The sequence below is a fragment of the Oryctolagus cuniculus genome, chromosome 12 (genome assembly GCF_964237555.1).
Source record: "Oryctolagus cuniculus chromosome 12, mOryCun1.1, whole genome shotgun sequence".
Taxonomy (NCBI): Eukaryota; Metazoa; Chordata; class Mammalia; order Lagomorpha; family Leporidae; genus Oryctolagus; species Oryctolagus cuniculus.
Window position 1 is genome coordinate 85,801,611 of NC_091443.1, and position 16,490 is coordinate 85,818,100.

At 51.2% G+C, this 16,490-nt stretch overlaps 1 protein-coding gene across 26 annotated transcripts in view; it reads left to right on the forward strand.

Moving 5' to 3' along the window:
• The window catches only part of TLN2 (talin 2), a 480,480-nt gene that overhangs the window by 421,739 nt on the left and 42,251 nt on the right, over nucleotides 1–16,490 (forward strand). For 24 of the 26 annotated variants that reach the window (XM_070054308.1, XM_070054305.1, XM_070054330.1 and 21 more), the window contains 4 exons: nucleotides 1,431–1,550; nucleotides 6,645–6,791; nucleotides 10,141–10,307; nucleotides 11,730–11,913. In XM_070054308.1, coding sequence (XP_069910409.1) covers nucleotides 1,431–1,550; nucleotides 6,645–6,791; nucleotides 10,141–10,307; nucleotides 11,730–11,913 — 618 coding nt within the window. The remainder of the gene's footprint in view (nucleotides 1–1,430; nucleotides 1,551–6,644; nucleotides 6,792–10,140; nucleotides 10,308–11,729; nucleotides 11,914–16,490) is intronic. The other 2 variants (XM_070054331.1, XM_070054332.1) reach the window with 1 other exon arrangement.

Here is a 16,490-nt window from a genome sequence, read left to right on the forward strand (position 1 = left end):
GGTGGAGCAGCCCATGAGACCACCTTACTCTCTTGGGGTTCCATATACATTCCTTGGAATCCACACCTGGGCCTGAAGCCCTCAGGGTTTCCTAAAAATATGCCTTCTATGGAACATGAAGTTGGGTGAGCAAAGGAAGGGGAGAAACAGTCGCTCCCGTCCCACCTCAGTGGAAGTGGGGTCATTTTGAAGAGCTTTTTAAAAATACTTTTTAAAAGATTTATTTATTTGAAAGGCAGAGTTAGAGAGAGAGAGAGAGAGAGAGAGAGAGAAAGATCTTCCATCCACTGGTTCATTCCTCAAATAGGCAGAGCAGGACCAGGTCATAGCCAGGAGCCAAGAACTCCATCCAGGTCTCCCATGTAGGTGCAGGGGCCCAAGCACGTGGGCCATCTTCTGCTGCTTTCCCAGGTGCATTAGCAGGGAGCTGGATTGGAAGTGGCATATCCAGGACTCAAACTGACGCCCATATGGAATGCTGGCACTGTAGGCGAAGGTTTCACCTGCTGCACCACAATGCCGGCCCATTAAAACTCTTTATAGTCAGGGTGCCAAAGTGCCACAGGCAGAGACAGTTATCCAGAGCCAGAGAAGAGGTGGGGCAGGAGGGCAGGCCCTGAAAAAGGGACAAGGGTGCCTTTCTGGGTGACAGGTTAAAACTGTTGTGATCATTGGAGGCATAAAACCAGATACTAGCATGTTAGCTAAGTAAAATAAACTGAGGCACATTATAAAATACTGTCTTGGCCATAAAGAGGTAAAATCTGACCCTTATGGTACACTCTTAACTAGATCTGTGGCTGAAGCTTTGTCATTTGTGGGGCACAAATTCACCACAATGCTTTGTTCTCAGAGTCGTTGCCCTTAGTGGTGCCTTCTCCCTCATTTCTCATGCACGAATTCCTTTACAGCCCTGTCCTCGGGTGTCCTTCTGCCTGGGTGGTGCCTGCTTCTGGGGGCCTGGAGCCCATGTGGGTTATCCACAGCAGCCTGGGCTCCTGGAGGTGGCATGCACAGGGCCTGTGCCCCTTGGTGGTTTCTCAGGGGACTTCTGGTGACCCCACAGGGCAGGGCTGCCCTAGGCTGCCACCCTCACCTGCCAGAACTAAACCCGAGGGCCCGGCTCCACCCTGCACGGCCTGAACGCTAAGCACCTGCCCGCCTGGCCCGGCCAGAATCTGCATGCCTGCAGGCGGTGCTGCAGGTCTGCAGGGGCTCTGGCTGGCCTCTTGCTGTGATGCAGCATGGGCTCCGCTTGAACTGCCCTCTCCAGGGTCCAGTCCCGAGTGCAAGCCCTGACCTTCACCCCATCGGGAGCTTAAAAGTGAATGACATCCTTTGGCTTCCGATGATATTAACACGTGGTTCTCATGCTTTTCTCTGTATGTGTGTGTGTATGTGTTTGTGTCTTGCTTGTTTTCTTTTTCCAGATGACTAAGTCGGTTACTAACCCGGAGGAGTTGGGAGGACTGGCTTCACAAATGACCAGTGACTATGGGCACCTGGCCCTCCAGGGCCAAATGGCAGCAGCCACGGCGGAACCAGAAGAGGTCTGCCACCTTAAGCCCCCTATGTTTAGAAGCACATGCTCCCTGGAGCTCCCCTGCCCCGGGGAGGGGCCTAGCTACCACCCCAGAAGACCCCAGCCCAGTAATTAGAACTGAGTATAGTCCCTGGTACAGTGCAGTGCATGCGCCCACCCCCGTAGCCCCAGGCGGTGCTCAAGGCTCTTCCCCTTTCTGGGGCCTTCTGGCTGAGAGCCAGCAGCAGGACATGGTTTGCAGTTTCTGCCAGGCCCCTATGCCTGGCCCATCACCTCTTGCCTCTAAGCATGCATGATCCTGGGGCTTCCGGTGTCTTCCCCACAATACACACATTTCCAAAGGCTCACTCAAGTAGGGGACTTGGCTTTCCTTGTCTAGGCAGCCACCTTCAGGGAACAGATTCTTGCCTGATTATCCTTGGGCTTTCCTAGAGCTGGCATGGGTCCCTTCCTCTACCTCACCTCCTGGTGTAGGCTTGGCCTCAGATTGCCTGCTCCCCTACCAGTCTCACAGTGGCAAACATTAGGCCCACAAGGCCACTTTCTGAAAGCACCCATCTCTGGCATCTCTGAGAACCGAGAGGGTCACTGGATGGTGCCCAGGGTGGGCAGAGCTCCAGGGAGCCTGCTGGCACCAGTGACATGGAGGAGACTGGGGCCCAAAGAACCCATGGCTCCTTTAAGAACACAAGGTCCATCTGAAATAGAGAATGCAGTGGAGTGGGTGGCAGGCTCCCTGGGGAGACAAAGGTGGCCATGCCATGGGATCCAGCAAGCTGTTTATTGAGCACAGAATGTGCAAGACATTCCTCAGTAAGCCAGGTTGTTGACGCGACAGGTCAGGACTGGGCTGCTCATCTGCTTGCCACGATAGTCATGGTCCCCAAGTTCCTCTGGGCTGCCGTTTCTCCCTGGAGTCAGGTCTGAGCATGTCTTAACAAAGACTCCCAAGGAGGGGGCTACAGAAATGAAGAGTCAAAGCAAAGTGACTTTCTAACGTGTTGCGTGACCGTGCATGTGCCTAGAAGCATCACACGTGCTTGCATCCCTACATAGCTAGCATGGGATGACTCAGCTCCTAACAGCGCCTGCATTGTGAGATTTCAGGATGATTATTTAGGCTGCAGCATGAATAATTCTGTTTGTAATGAGCACGTGAAGTCACTACCAAGAAAGAAGCTTATCAGAGACCGACATCAAGACTTGATTCTTGACACAAGCCCATCAAATTAAAAAAAAAAAAAAAAGACTCCCTGTTTTTTAGTAAGACTAGACTGTGGTTCTAGTCTATAATTTACCTAGACATGTGATTCATTTGATTAATGTGTAATTTTTGTATTTCATAAATAAGAGTAAGGGGACTTTTGTTACAGTTAAGTTGAGTTGGAACAATGCAGGAAAGGACTGGCTTTGAGAAGGGGAATTAAAAGCAGAAAGAGATGGTGATTACAGCAAGGTTTGGATCTTTGTCCCCAGAAACCTTGCAAAATGGAATGCACCCCTGACCCCATCTCCCTTCTAAGACCCTTTCCATGTCTGAATTCTTAGGAGTTACCCAGCCCATGTATGAAACAAGCAGATTTTCTTACTGCAACACAGATCATCAAAGCAAAAATATAAAATATTGCAGAGCAGCCAAGAAAGAAAAATGCACAGCAAAAAGTGCCCCAGCTGGTTGCTTGAGTTGCTGGCCCTGCGCAGGGAGCAGCTGAGGTTTTCATTAAGGTTTTCCCTTTTTGCCCTTGCATCTTGAGATGTAGTTTACATTCCTGACACACAAGCAGTGTGACCTGGAGCAACAGGGGGAAGAGAGAATATAAAATTACCAGCGGTTTGCAAAGGAGAATTCTTTGTGTGCATTTGCCAGACAGATATTTGGGAGGAAAACTGAGAAGGTTAGGAGATCCCTAAAGCAATGTAGTGTTGTTTCTGACTCCAAGATTGTGGGATTATTTGTGTACCCACAAGGATCCCACATCACAGCATGTGTAAACACTTATATCCAGGGCAAATAAGAAACTGGTCTCTTTCGTGGCAGCCGCGCAGTCTGCTGTGTGGAGTCAGCACTCTGGTCTTTTCCAGAATGTGACAATTACAGGAAAAGCCATAGCTGTGCCCTCGAACATCAAGCAGGAGCTTTATCTGCTCATTTTTCCATAGCAAGCTCGAACCTTTGTTAAGATCGCTCTACATTAAAGTGACAGCCCTCTGGCAGCTGTGCAGTTACTGAAGAGGACAAGAAAAAAAGAAATTGAGATTGTAGGAGCTACAGCCCTTCGATCTCAATCCTGGGGAGAAGATTGGGTAACCGGAGCTTTGTCTCAGGACCAGCCGCCGTAACCACTTGCCATACTGGTTGTCTTCAAAGCTCGCAGGCACGTTAGTTGAGCGCCTGTGGCAGCCACACCGCCCTTTACTCAGATGAGCTGGGTGCCTGCTCTGGACTTGTCTAAAACTTTCCACTCCAAGTGCCTCTTCCTGGAGCTGGGAGACTGACAGCCTGTCGTACAAGGGCACCTCACACCGTCTGTGGGGAAAAGACAGAATCAAAAGAGAAGTTGATTTGGATTAAAAAAAAAACTCAAAATCCCTGCAGTTTTTTTTATAATATGCATTTTCCACCAGCTTTCAGAAGACCCTCTCAAACACACCTTTCGTGTTTCCTTCTGTGTTTGCTAAGTTTGTCAGCTACGTTTTATTACTGCCCTTTTAACTTCCAAAGCCATCCCAGGCAAATGATATTTGCCCTGGCTTCAGAGGTAATTGCTTTTAAGTACTGAGAAGAATCTGGATGTTTTGCTTAGTTTTCGGCAGTAAGGAAAGATGATCATTATTTCTTAGACCCCCTCCGAGTGAAATCAGATCCAAAGCTTCATAAAGGCGGCACTCTTCATTTCCCTCAAGGCACAAAGCCAGCCATCGGGTTTTCTCCATTTTACTTTCATTTGGGCAGGCAGGGAATTGAGGGGGTTTTTGAGGCTCAAGTAAGGCTTCATGAAAGTTGCCAATTTAAACCCCAAGTTGAATGTCTTGGAGCCACATTCCTTTATAATCAACACTGGTAGAAGGCTGGATCACCCTGTGGTCTCGGGAAGTTGGGTCATGTTTGCTGAAACATTTAACGTTGCTTTGAGAAGCTTAGCATTTTTTAAGCCCTTATCTGTTTGAATAGTCTTACAAATGCATTCCCTTTCTAAGACGTTCCTCTGGTAGAACAGAGTGTCCTTTGCATTTGCACGTAGACCGTGTTGCTTCAGTTGCCCTCCTTCGTGAATGTGCCCTGGGTTGTCTTTGTGCCCCTGGAAAGCAGTGGTAGAGCTGCTTCTCAAGTTGCAGCCACGGGTCAGAAGCTGTGTGGGTTCTGTTGCATTCTCCCTGGCCACCGCAGCGTGTGAGATAAGAATCATTAGTCCCCCTTCCACACATAAGCAAACTGAGGCTCCAGGAGCTTCATTTGTCCAAGACCACACAACTGCAGTGGTTAGCGTGGGTTCCCTTGCAGGAACTTGAACTGTAAGGTCGTCTTTGTTTTATAAATCCTGCGAATGTTTCTCCCACCACTTCTCCCTCCTTGACTGGCAGCACTTCATCACGGAGGGATCGATGATCCTTAGAGCTCTTGCTCTTAGATGAACTCTGACCCTTGAGTACTTAGGGTTAACCTGGATGCATCTGGAAGGCATCAAGAGGCAGGCTGAATCTGAAACTTTAATGGGGCATCCTCCTGCTTCAGCTCAACCTTGTTTATAAACCAGCAAACATGTGCAGCCCGGCAGATACACGTAAGTGGCAGTGCTGCCGTGTGGGCTGGATTCCAGTGCCTGTTCCCTGTTGGCAGCAGCTTTATTGCTGCACCAGCCCCAGCCTCTTTGCAGAGCTGCTCATGTTGCATTCTCCGTGGGGCGGGTCAAGGAGACAGCCCTGCCTGGTGTACAGTGTACAAGATGCCCAAAAAAGCAGAGACTCAACTTTGTGGCTCATGAGGATTTTCTAGTAAATGGATTTTCAAAAGTCCTTTGTGTCTTAGGAAATAAAAGGATCTTTCTCCCTTAAATGCAGTAGGGGAGAGCATTGTTAGCCCCAGCCACTCTCCAAATTCACCCTTCCTGAAACTCGGGCAAGATGACACTGGAAAATAGCTTCCAGGGGGCCTTAACTGCCCAGGTGCCGTTCACAGTACTTTAGCTCTTGTAGGCAGTGTTTTGGATAGTCGCTGGAATGATGGGCCAGATTGTCTATAGCTGTTGTGAAGTCTTCAAGATAACCAGACGCATGCTTAAAGTTGTGCTCTGTGTCTTTAATGGAGACTGGAGGAGAAGATTGTTTATGGCATCTGTGTTGATCAGACCAAAATGAGAAGTGACGCAAAGCAAAATCAGAGGGAATGCAAACTTTGGAGAGACAGCTGGAAGCCTACCCACAGTGGGACCTGCTCAGCTTTTCTTAGGCCAACTGCTTTTTCTAATCTCATAGCCCAGGAGTAGAATGTGTGCCTGCTGAGCCTTTAGCTTCGCAAATGTACCTTTTATGAAAACCTCAGACCTGGGCTGCTGGAAGGGAAGCCAGGTTCCTATGGTCGTCCTCACCATGTGGTCCAGCTGAGAAAGAGGGTTTTCTGGTTGTAAGAATCTGAACACTTTAAAAAAATGCCCAAGACCAAAGCTATGTTTTGCGCTTGTAATTTACCTTTAGTGCTGCTGTGAGAAATAAATAAAATGCATTGGCTGCTTCAAAGAGGCCTTGACACACAGTAGGGACTCAATAAACGCTTGTTGAATGAGTAACAGAATTATCCCACAGAGCCCATCTAATTACTTTTCTTACCTTGTGGCTCCAGATGCAGATAAGCCATAGAGAGCCAAGGCAGCTAACATCAGGGAGGCATTTTGCTAGCTTGCTTCATGAAGACTGGGGGCATTTTACAGTCTCTGAAGAGGGAAGCAAAATCAACCAAATTCCATACTTCACCAGACACGGGCTTCTAATAGGAGTGGAATTTTCCTAGCCAGGCTCCCATAGGGCGCAGGGAAATTTTCCACATAGGGAGGGCCTCGATGGCAGGGTCCATCACTGCTTCCCCATCCCGGGCTTCCCTCTGCAGATCGGCTTCCAGATTCGCACACGCGTGCAGGACCTGGGCCACGGCTGTATCTTCCTGGTGCAAAAGGCCGGGGCCCTCCAGGTCTGCCCCACGGACAGCTACACCAAGAGGGAGCTGATCGAGTGTGCGCGGGCGGTCACGGAGAAGGTAAGGAGTGGCCCCGGGGTCAGGTACAGGGAGCTGAGATTGAGAGCAAAAGCAGGAAAGCGAGCAGGAATCCAAGGCGCTGAGGCAGCTGCCTCGATGCTGCTTCCCTCCAGGGATGGGCGCATCAGGGCGCTGAGGGTGAGAAATCAGGAGCACAGGAGGGCCTGTCCCATGAAGCCAGCCAGTGCTCAACCTTCTTCAAGGGCTCACCTGCAGCTGGGCTGGATAGAAGTCTCCAGCAGCAGCCCACAGCTCCTTGCTGACACTTTGTGCCCTCCTCCTCCTTCTTTAGGAGGCTCCTGGGTGCTCAGGGCTGAGTCCAGAGGACTTAAAGTTCCTTCCACGTCACCACCTGATCTGCAGCAGATAAGGAGGAGCGGACGGGGCACAAGATTGTAGGAGAGGACTGCAGTATTATCCACAGGCTTGGAAGATCCTAGCTCGGAGGCCCTTCACCTTTCCAAGCCACTTTCTCATCTGTAAAATGATGAAAATATCTAATACCCAGCTCGTAAGGATTATGGGATACAATACAGTGATGTGTGTGAAAGTGCTTGGCCCCCTGCCAGACATGTAGTTAAATGCTGAGTGATTACAGGCCACTGTTTTCTGTAAACTTTGCGCCAAACCCTTTTTCTCCCAGGATGTTTTCTCGGTTCTCAGTAGCACTTTTGTTCTTGCCCGGGGTACGAATATTTTTGTTGCGCTCATGTCACTGGCACATTGCTCAGGGCGGCTGTTTCACGGGCTGTGTGGAGCCCAGGCTGAAGGACGCATGCGTGTGTGGGTGGTCTTTCCCTCTCCTGTCACTTTGGTTCAGAGCACACATGCAGGTACTTCAAAGAGTTCAAGGAAAATGGAATTGAAAGGTAAACTTATTCTGGTGCAAAGAAATGTTCAAGTGAGGCACCGTTCTTTCATGAGACTTGGGAGACTTGGTGACGAGACTCAAAATGGATGGGGCAGGCCCTCAGCTGGAAGCAGCTGCCCATAGAGGCTGCTCTGTCCGTGACCCCCTCACCAAGGCCAAGCTTGGCTGGCTGGCCGGCCGCCTCCTGTAGCCCGCAGGACTGCTTGGCCTCCCTAGGCTCCATAGGACAAGGAAACAAGTGTCTCTGCTCGAGGAAGGTATTTTCCCTGTCCTTTCAAAGCCCTGGCTTGTTGCTGAAGTGTCTCTGGCCAAGTTCCTCTGTAGAAGACCTTGTAGCAGGAGCACTAGGGGCAGGAGAGGGCGTATTTGTGAGCGTGGCCAAGCCACATGATCTTCCCGAGCTGGCCTTGGCCTTGCTGCTGCTTAAGGCAAAAGCTCTGATGTACGACACCTGGAGAAGGAGCAGAGCTGGGGGGGTGGCCGGCTGTCTTGGTTGTCCACAGCCTTTTTGGTGGTTTCTTGCTCGGTGCCCCTGCTCTTCTAATCTCCCTTCCCACCGGCACCCAGTTGGCCTCGGGTCTTGGTGAGGTACACAGTGCAGCTCCAACCGTGAGCCCCTTGACTTTTCTCCCTTTGTGTGCCCAGCCCCAGAGCCCTCAGTGAACACCTGCTGGCTTGCACAACTTTTGCAGTGGGTGGGCCTCTGTTTCCGGACTCATTTTTTCCTAACCTTGTCTAAGGACAGCTCCCCTCCACCCTGCCTGCAGACTTCCCGTGCCTTGTCTCTGCCTGCTCTGAGTTCTTCTAGAAATTGGATCCCTCCTTCCCTGGCCAGTCCTGTGCCTGTCTGACTCGTCTTTTCCTTGTGGCTTTTAAAGGAGGATTGGGCAAGCGAGGAAGATAAAGAGTTGATTGTGGGCTGGTCCTGGGACATGCAGATGCTAGGCAGCCATCCCTGTGCCTCTCCTGCTGAGATCTGAGCGGCACAGGAGAGAGGACATCTCAGACCCTGTGCTTCTCGCTAATGCCCCTCTGCCCTGTACAGCATGTCTTAAAAAATCTATTCACAGGATGTTTTCAGACCGTTCATCGAGTCAGCTACCATCAGGGGTGCTGGTGGTGTACCCAGAATTGGGTATAAGAGCTCTTGGCCTCACAGTCTCCAGCCGCTAGCCTGAAGCGTACTGGGTTTTGTTGTTGTTTTTCTGGGAATTTAAAAAGCTTATTTGAAAGACAAACAATTCCCATCCAGTGGTTCACTCCTCAGATGCCTAGCCAGGACCAGGTCAGGCCAAAGTGTGGAGCTGGGAATTCAGCCCAGGTTTCCCAAGCAAATGGCAGGCACTGAAGTCCTTGAACCATTGCCTGCTGCCTCCTGGTATGCGTTAGCAGAAAGCTGGGATTGGGAGCAAAGCTGGGCTTAAATCCAGGTACTGTGTGATACAGAGTATAGGCATCCCAACCAGCAAGTGAACCGCTAGGCCACTGCCCACTGTATAAGAGACTGTTCTTAACCTTTGGGCAGTGGGCTACTCTGAGTGCAAGGAGAGTATGCTATGGAATCCTGGGAGGCAGCGCTGTCTCTGGATGAAGAGACTCTGGGGAGGTGTCCCAGTAGGGATCTTGAACCTCCTCGTGCAGCATGAGGAGGTCAGTGGCTGGACAAGAGGAAGGGGCCTTGCAGGCAGAGCACAGACCCAGAGAGCAGGTGCTGTGTCCAAGTAGTGAAGGGCAGGTGAAACTGACACGTGGTTGAGACCCTTATAAGCAGGGTGTGCCATGGTCGGGGATGCCTGCCCGGAACAGCGAAGGGGTACTAGAGGGCTGGGAAGGGGTGCACACAGGTTTCTGCAAGGAAAAACACTGGGTTCACCCCTTAGCCTGGACCTCAGGTCCCTGGAATCCTTACTCAGTGGTGATTGATGACTTGCTGGAGCCTCAGGAGTGGGGAGGTTACTTAGGTGGGTCCCCTCTGGACTCCAGCCCCTCCAGGATCCCCTCTGCAGGTGAAGGACAGGTGTTGGCACTGGGCTGTCCCTATCACCATCTTAATGAAAGGGTGGAGAGGGCCAGGCCTGTCACAGAAGCCTGCACTCTGACCCATCTTGGTTGGTTTAGAAACAGAATAGTAATGGATGAGCAGTAGCATCTGCCCTCTGCCCTCTGCTGAACTCCTCCTGTGTGCAGATCCTTGCTGGACACTTGGTTGCCCCCCCTCCATCTGCTCAACCACCCTGATTGGCAAGAAGGAATAGCCCCATTTTATAGATGAGAAACCTGAGACTCAGAGAGGTGAAACAGCTTGCCCAAGGTCATGTGGCCCATAAATGGCCGAGCTGGGATTCAGACTGAGGCTGTGAACCCTAAGCTATGTTGACTCACAGGAGAGAATAGAATTGTGTCTTCAGAATCGATGAAAATGTGGGTCACATTTTCTCTGGTTCACGGCTCTGATTCTCACTCCACTTCTGTCCTCAGGTGTCCTTGGTGCTGTCAGCCCTGCAGGCTGGGAACAAGGGGACCCAGGCATGCATCACAGCCGCTACTGCGGTGTCTGGGATCATCGCCGACCTGGACACCACCATCATGTTTGCCACGGCAGGGACGCTGAACGCGGAGAACAGCGAGACCTTTGCGGACCACAGGTAGGAGGCCTCCTTCCCAGAGGGGCCCGGGCTGGCCTGACCCTGTCACTCAGGGTCGACCTTGGAGCCACCACCCCAGGGTCAGAAATGCCATTACCTGGTCTTATTTCAGCACGATGCTCAAGTAGGGAAAAGGAACCCTATGACTCCAAGAAGCCACTGTCAGCACCAAGTCACACTTGAGCTTTGCCCTCAACAGCCCGAAGTGCAGCCGGTACCAGCCGAGGACGTCTTGTTGAGCTTTCCCTCTCTGGACTAGGGAGGTCTGTTCCTCGGGCCGCTCCCCACCCCGGCAGGTTCCGGAGCACCAGCACAGGCACTTGGGGATGGTTTGGGGAGAGGTGCTCCCAGCCCGCTGCCTCTGCCAGCCTTGCTCTGAGAGCCTGGCTCACAAGGCTGCCACTGGGCACTCACCACTTGGGCCTGGAAACTCCAAATCCTCACCCATAGCCTGCCCAGAGCTGGGCTGGGCACAGATTCCCAGTGCCTCGCTGTGCCTCCCAGAGCCTGGCCCCTTGGACTCTGATCCCTGGACAACGTGCCCCAAACCAGGTGCCTCCACAGCACATATTTTTTGTCTAAAGTCTAGTTTCTGGCTTTTAATAATTGTACGTGTTGAAGTCTGGACAGAGAGCAGGAGCCAAAGGAGCTGAGCTTTTGTTTCATTGCACTGCTAGGTCTGAAACTTTTGCAGAAATTTTACTGCAGCTGATCCACTCTGTGCTTGCTGCTCAGCATTGCCCACGTGGAAGCTGAGCACCCCCCATAGCAGGGCTGGGGACCTTTCTTCTGCCCAGGGCCATTTGAATATTTGTAGCATCTTTAAATTATCAGTTCAAAGATTAGCCTGCTGTGCATTTCTTGAATTTTTTTGAAGCATTTGTTTGTTTGAAAGGTAGAGTTAGAGAGAGGGAGACACAGAGATCTTCCATCCGCTGGTTCACTCCCCAAATAGTCGCAACAGCTGGGACTGGCCCAGGCCAAAGCCAGGAGCCAGGAGCTTCCTTTGGGTCTCCCGCGTGGGTGCAGGGGCTCAGGGACTTGGATTATCTTCTGTTGCTTTGCCAGGCCATTAATGGGGAGCTGGGTGAGAAGTAGAAGAGCCAGGACTTGAACTGGCGCTCACGTGGATGCTGGTGCTGCAGGTAGCAGTTTGACCTGATGCACCACAGCACAGGCCCCAGGTTTCTTAAACTTTGAGTCCTGCCTGGGGTTGCCTTGGCAGGGCCAGACCATGTGGTTTCACAGGCCCTACACAGCCCACAGGCCACATGTCCCCCATACCTGCAGTAAGGCAAGGTAGAGTGCCGCCTTTTAGCCTTCAAAGCCTTTTAGCAAAAGCCCCCTGGGAAGATTCCCTTCTCTGCCTGACTCCGAGTCCTCAGGTTTTGCCCTTTCTCTCTGTCCTGCCTGCATCCCCAGGGAGAACATTCTGAAGACAGCCAAGGCCTTGGTGGAAGACACGAAGCTGCTTGTGTCGGGGGCTGCATCCACTCCAGACAAGCTGGCCCAGGCGGCGCAGTCCTCGGCAGCCACCATCACCCAGCTGGCCGAGGTGGTCAAGCTGGGGGCAGCCAGCCTGGGCTCCGATGACCCTGAGACCCAGGTATGCACAGGGCCTGGGGAGTGCCTTCCTCGAGATCCCACGACCACCCAGCACCAGGCCTCAGAAGAGGTTTTGCAGGGACCAGTTGAAGCCCACAGTGCATGTGTGTGTGTCTGCTTTGGTGAAGCAGTAGAAAGTGTTGATCCAAGCATCCCCGAGGTGGGGTGTCATGGGGGTGGAGAAAAACCTACAGATCTGGGAGGAACCTACAAGGGGGCCTCAGCCAGTGTGGTAAAGGATTGGACACAGTGGGCATTAGGAGATGAGGTGAGCATGAGATGAGGTTCCACACCTCACTGCACTCACCTCCAGCAGGGTGTGGATGGGGACTCCATGGACCCAGGTAGAGCTCCTTGGAGGGAGGACCAGCCTTGGGGGCTGCTGGTGAGTGCAGTCAGGATGTGTGGCATTGGAGGTGCCAGGGAGACCTGCAGGTGGACCTAGTGATTGGGCATGCACCGGCCCAGATACAGGAACATGGATTTGGGAATCATTGCCTCCTAGATAGCCCTTGCAACTGCAGGAGAGGGAGAGAAGAAAGTGGTCCAGGCAGAGCCCTGAGGAATTCAACGCTGAGGGCCATATTAAGGGGAAGTGTGTAGGGAGCTTGAGAAGTGGCAGCTGTGGGAGGAAAGTCAGGGGCCCAGCACTGAGGAGGAAGGGTCTGAACGCACCAGACATGGCAGAGTCGAGAAAGACCCAAGCCTGCAACCTGGCTACGGGCTGCAGTGCCACCGAGGCCCACGATGGCCCCAGCTGCTGTGTGGGGTGGTGGGCAGCAGCTAGATGTGGGTGAGGAAGTGAACTGTACCACAGCTCACAGCCCGCCTTGAGAAGGTAGCCTCTGAAGGACTCCATGCTCCTGGGCCCTCAAGTTCATGCACATCCGCTGCCTGTTCCTTGATCCCCCATCCCAGAAACACCTCAAGAACGGTCGCCGCAGTTTATTCTTTGGAGCTGGTGTACCTGGTGCAGCTCCTGGCCTGCAGTGGATGCCCCACAGATCCGTGCTGAACCAACAGCCAGCCAAGTCATCCCCACATAGATGCTACCTGTGCCTAAGAGTGCAAAACCTGAGACACACTTCTCCCTATGCTCACACCAGCCTTTGGTAAACACTTGGATTTTCACTGGTAAATCGATCTGTTTGGACAAAACCAAACAGAACCCCCTGCTGTTCAGTGCCCAGGTGGGCGGCAGTGACCGTGCTGGTGGACCTGAGCCCACGGACTTTGTTCCCATGTGATCTGAGCCTTCCCTCCCGATGTCCTTGAGGGGAGCCGAGATCCACGAGGACACTGTCATGCTGCCGTTGGGACATTCTTCTGGATTTCTGATAACATCAGAGAGCAGTCTGGCTGCCCCTGGGAGCTCTAAGCATTCACAGGAATCCCTGCCTGCAGGATTTTTTTGTCCACTCTGACGAAGGAATAGAAAGTTTAAGAACAAATCCTCAGAGTGTCCACAGCAGAAGCACATGCTCCTGGCCAAAGCCCAGTGGCCTGAGAGGATCCAAGTGTCTTAATGCAGAGAAAAGCATCGAATTGTTGCAGACACTTGGTTTTCCTGTTAGCTTATTATAGTGCTTCTCATCGCATATACAGTAGAATCGTAGAATGAGGCCCCTTGTATCTACCGCTCTGCCACAGAGGTGGCCAGCGCGAGCCTCTCCCTTGCCATCAACCTCTTTCCTTGCCTGTGTTTCTTTTTTTGTGTTGAAAGCATTGACGTGCGATGCAGGTGTGCGATGCAGCCCTGCTGACCCCTGGCCCAGTGCTGTACCGCAGGGCGCTGGAACTCACTCAGCTTGTGTGACTGACATGTGACAGTCTTCCATGGGAGCGCTCGTTGCCTGCCCCTCTGTGTCTGTGAGTTTGAGTTTCAGGCTCGTCATGTGAGTGGAAATGTGATATGTTTGTTCTGGGAGCGGCTTGTTTCGCTTAGTCTTGTATCGTCAGGATTCATCCACGCTGTGGCTCATTGCAGGGTTTCCTCCCTTTTTTGGGCTAAATAATATCCCACTGTGAGAGTTCACCACGCTTCATATCTTGGGAATTATGCTGCTGTGAACACCAGAGTGCTCACAGCTTGTTCAAGTCCTGATTTCAGTTCTTTTAAGGAGAGATTGCTGGTCATAGGCTCATTTATTTGAGAGGGTCGTAGGGTCATTCTGGTTTTGAATTTTTTTTTTTTTTTTTTTTTTTTTGAGTGCCCTCCATGTTGTTTTTGTGGTGCCTGGTCCACTTTGCCTTCCCACTCACAGTGCACTCTGGCTTCTTTCTCTGCATCCTCACCAACATTTGTTTTTTTTTATTTTTTTTATTTTTTTTAGTAATGGTCCACCTTGCAGATGTGAGGTGGACATTTGACTTGCATTCCACTGACGGTGGGTGACACTGAGCTCCTTTGTGTATAACTTTTGGCCATGTGTTTCTTCTTTGGAGAAGTGTCTCTTCAAGTCCTTGGCCCATTTTTCTTTCTCTTTTTTCTTTTTTTCTCTTTTTTAAGATTGATTGTTTGGGGCCGCACTGTGGTGTAGTGGGCTAAGCCTACACCTGTGGCACCGGCATCCCAAGTGGCACCAGTTCATGTCTCAGCTGTTCCTCTTCCAAACCAGCTCTCTGCTTATGGCCTGAGAAAGCAATGAAAGATGACCCAAGTGCTCGGGTCCCTGTACTCACGTGGAAGACCTGGAAGAAGCTCCTGGCTTCTGATCAGCCCAGCTTCGCAGCTCCAGCTATTATGGCTGTTTGGAAAGTGAACCAATAGATAGAAGACCTTTCTCTCTATCTCTCCCTCTGCAACTCTCTCAAATAAATTAATAAAATATTTTTGAAAAATTAATTTGAAAGGTAGAGTTAAGAGAGAGGGAGAGCATAAAGAGATTTTCTACCCACTGGTTCACTCCCCACATGGCCATGACAGTGAGGGCTGGACCAGACCAAATCCAGGAGCCAAGAACTCCATCCTGGTCTCCCACATGGGTGGCAGCCACTCTCTGCTGCTTTCCCAGGTGCATTAGCAGAAAGCTAGATTGAAACTGGAACATCCAGAGCTTGAAACAGTGCTCCAATATGGGATGCTGGCAAATAACCCACTGCACTACAATGTGGGTCTATGCTTTAATTGGGTTGTTTAGATATGTTTGTGCTGTTGCTGTAGGATTTTAACTCCTAGAGGTCTAGATATCCTGAAGTACCAACTTCTAATGAGATCTTGTTAATTTAAAAAGATGCTATAAGAAAGATGTCCCTACTCGTCAGTTGTCAAGTGACCAGGGATGGGACAGAGTGCTGGGTACTGTGGGTGTGGACAGCAGGCCTTGGCTGGCCATGCCTGTGTCTGCCCTTGTCACCCCTACCCCCATCACTGTGACCTCAGGAATGAGTGTGCGGTCCATGCAGGTACCTTCCTTGCGAGCCCTGGGCTGCCCCATGGGCTCTGAGGCTGAGGTTGCTGGTCTCTCAAGCTGACAGGGCACACAAGGGGATGTCAAAGGGCAGGGGGCTGCAAAATCGCTTCCTTTGATGCAGCTGTCTAGGACTCTGAGTCCCTGGTAGGTTTTCACATGTGTTGTCCCAGCTCATCCTCCCAGTATTCCATGGGGTAGGCAGGGCTGATGCTGCTAATTCTACCTGTAGACAAGGAGTCAGAGCCTCTGAGCCTGATGCACGAGGGTGCTTCAGAAGGTTCGTAAAGAATGAAATTTAAAGATAGTTTTATATTGGCAGGTATTGGGCACAGCACGTAAGTTGCTGCTTGGGATGCATGCATCCCACATCAAAGTGCCTGGTTCTAGTCCCAGCTCCTCAACTTCCCATCCAGTGTCCTGCAAGTGCACACCCTGGGAGGCAGCATTTGATGGCTCAAGTACTTGGTTTCCTGCCACCCCCATGGGAGACCACAATTGTGTTCTCGCACTCCTGGCTTCAGCCTGGCCCAGCTCCAGCTGTTGCAGTCACTTGAGGAGTGAACCAGTGGATGGAAGACTTTCATCTTTCAAATTTTAAAAAATGTGGAAATCTTTTAAAAAGTAATATGTTTACTTGGATGCAAATGAAATTTGAAATCTCTGTGTAGTTTTTAATAATAAGCATTTTTCATGAGTGCCTTGAAGACCCCACATATACACGGACTTCAGTTTTTTGCCTCTAAATCAACATTTTTTAATTCCATTTTCCTTGAACTTTCTGAAGTACCCTCATAGTGTGGAGGTTAAGACTTTGGCCCTTCAGATCATGGAAATCAGGGCCCGTACTCCCCACTCAGCCTCTCCCAGGCTCTGGGAGCGTGGGCTTAAGGCTTGGAGTTCCTGCTGGAAAAGATGGTGGCGAGGATTAAATGAGGTGATGCATGCAGAGTGCTTGGTTCAGCACCCAGAGCTGCCAGCACACAGGGAGGCAGTTGTGGTTACGATCATAGAACTGTGGAACTGCTGGGCCGAGGTGACCTGAATGACTTACATGCTATTCCAAAATCACATAGGTCCTGCCTGTGACCCCTACTGCTGATTCCAAGTCCAACACTGTCCAGTTAAAGAAGTTAACATAGATAATGCATCTTTTCCTGGGCTTCAT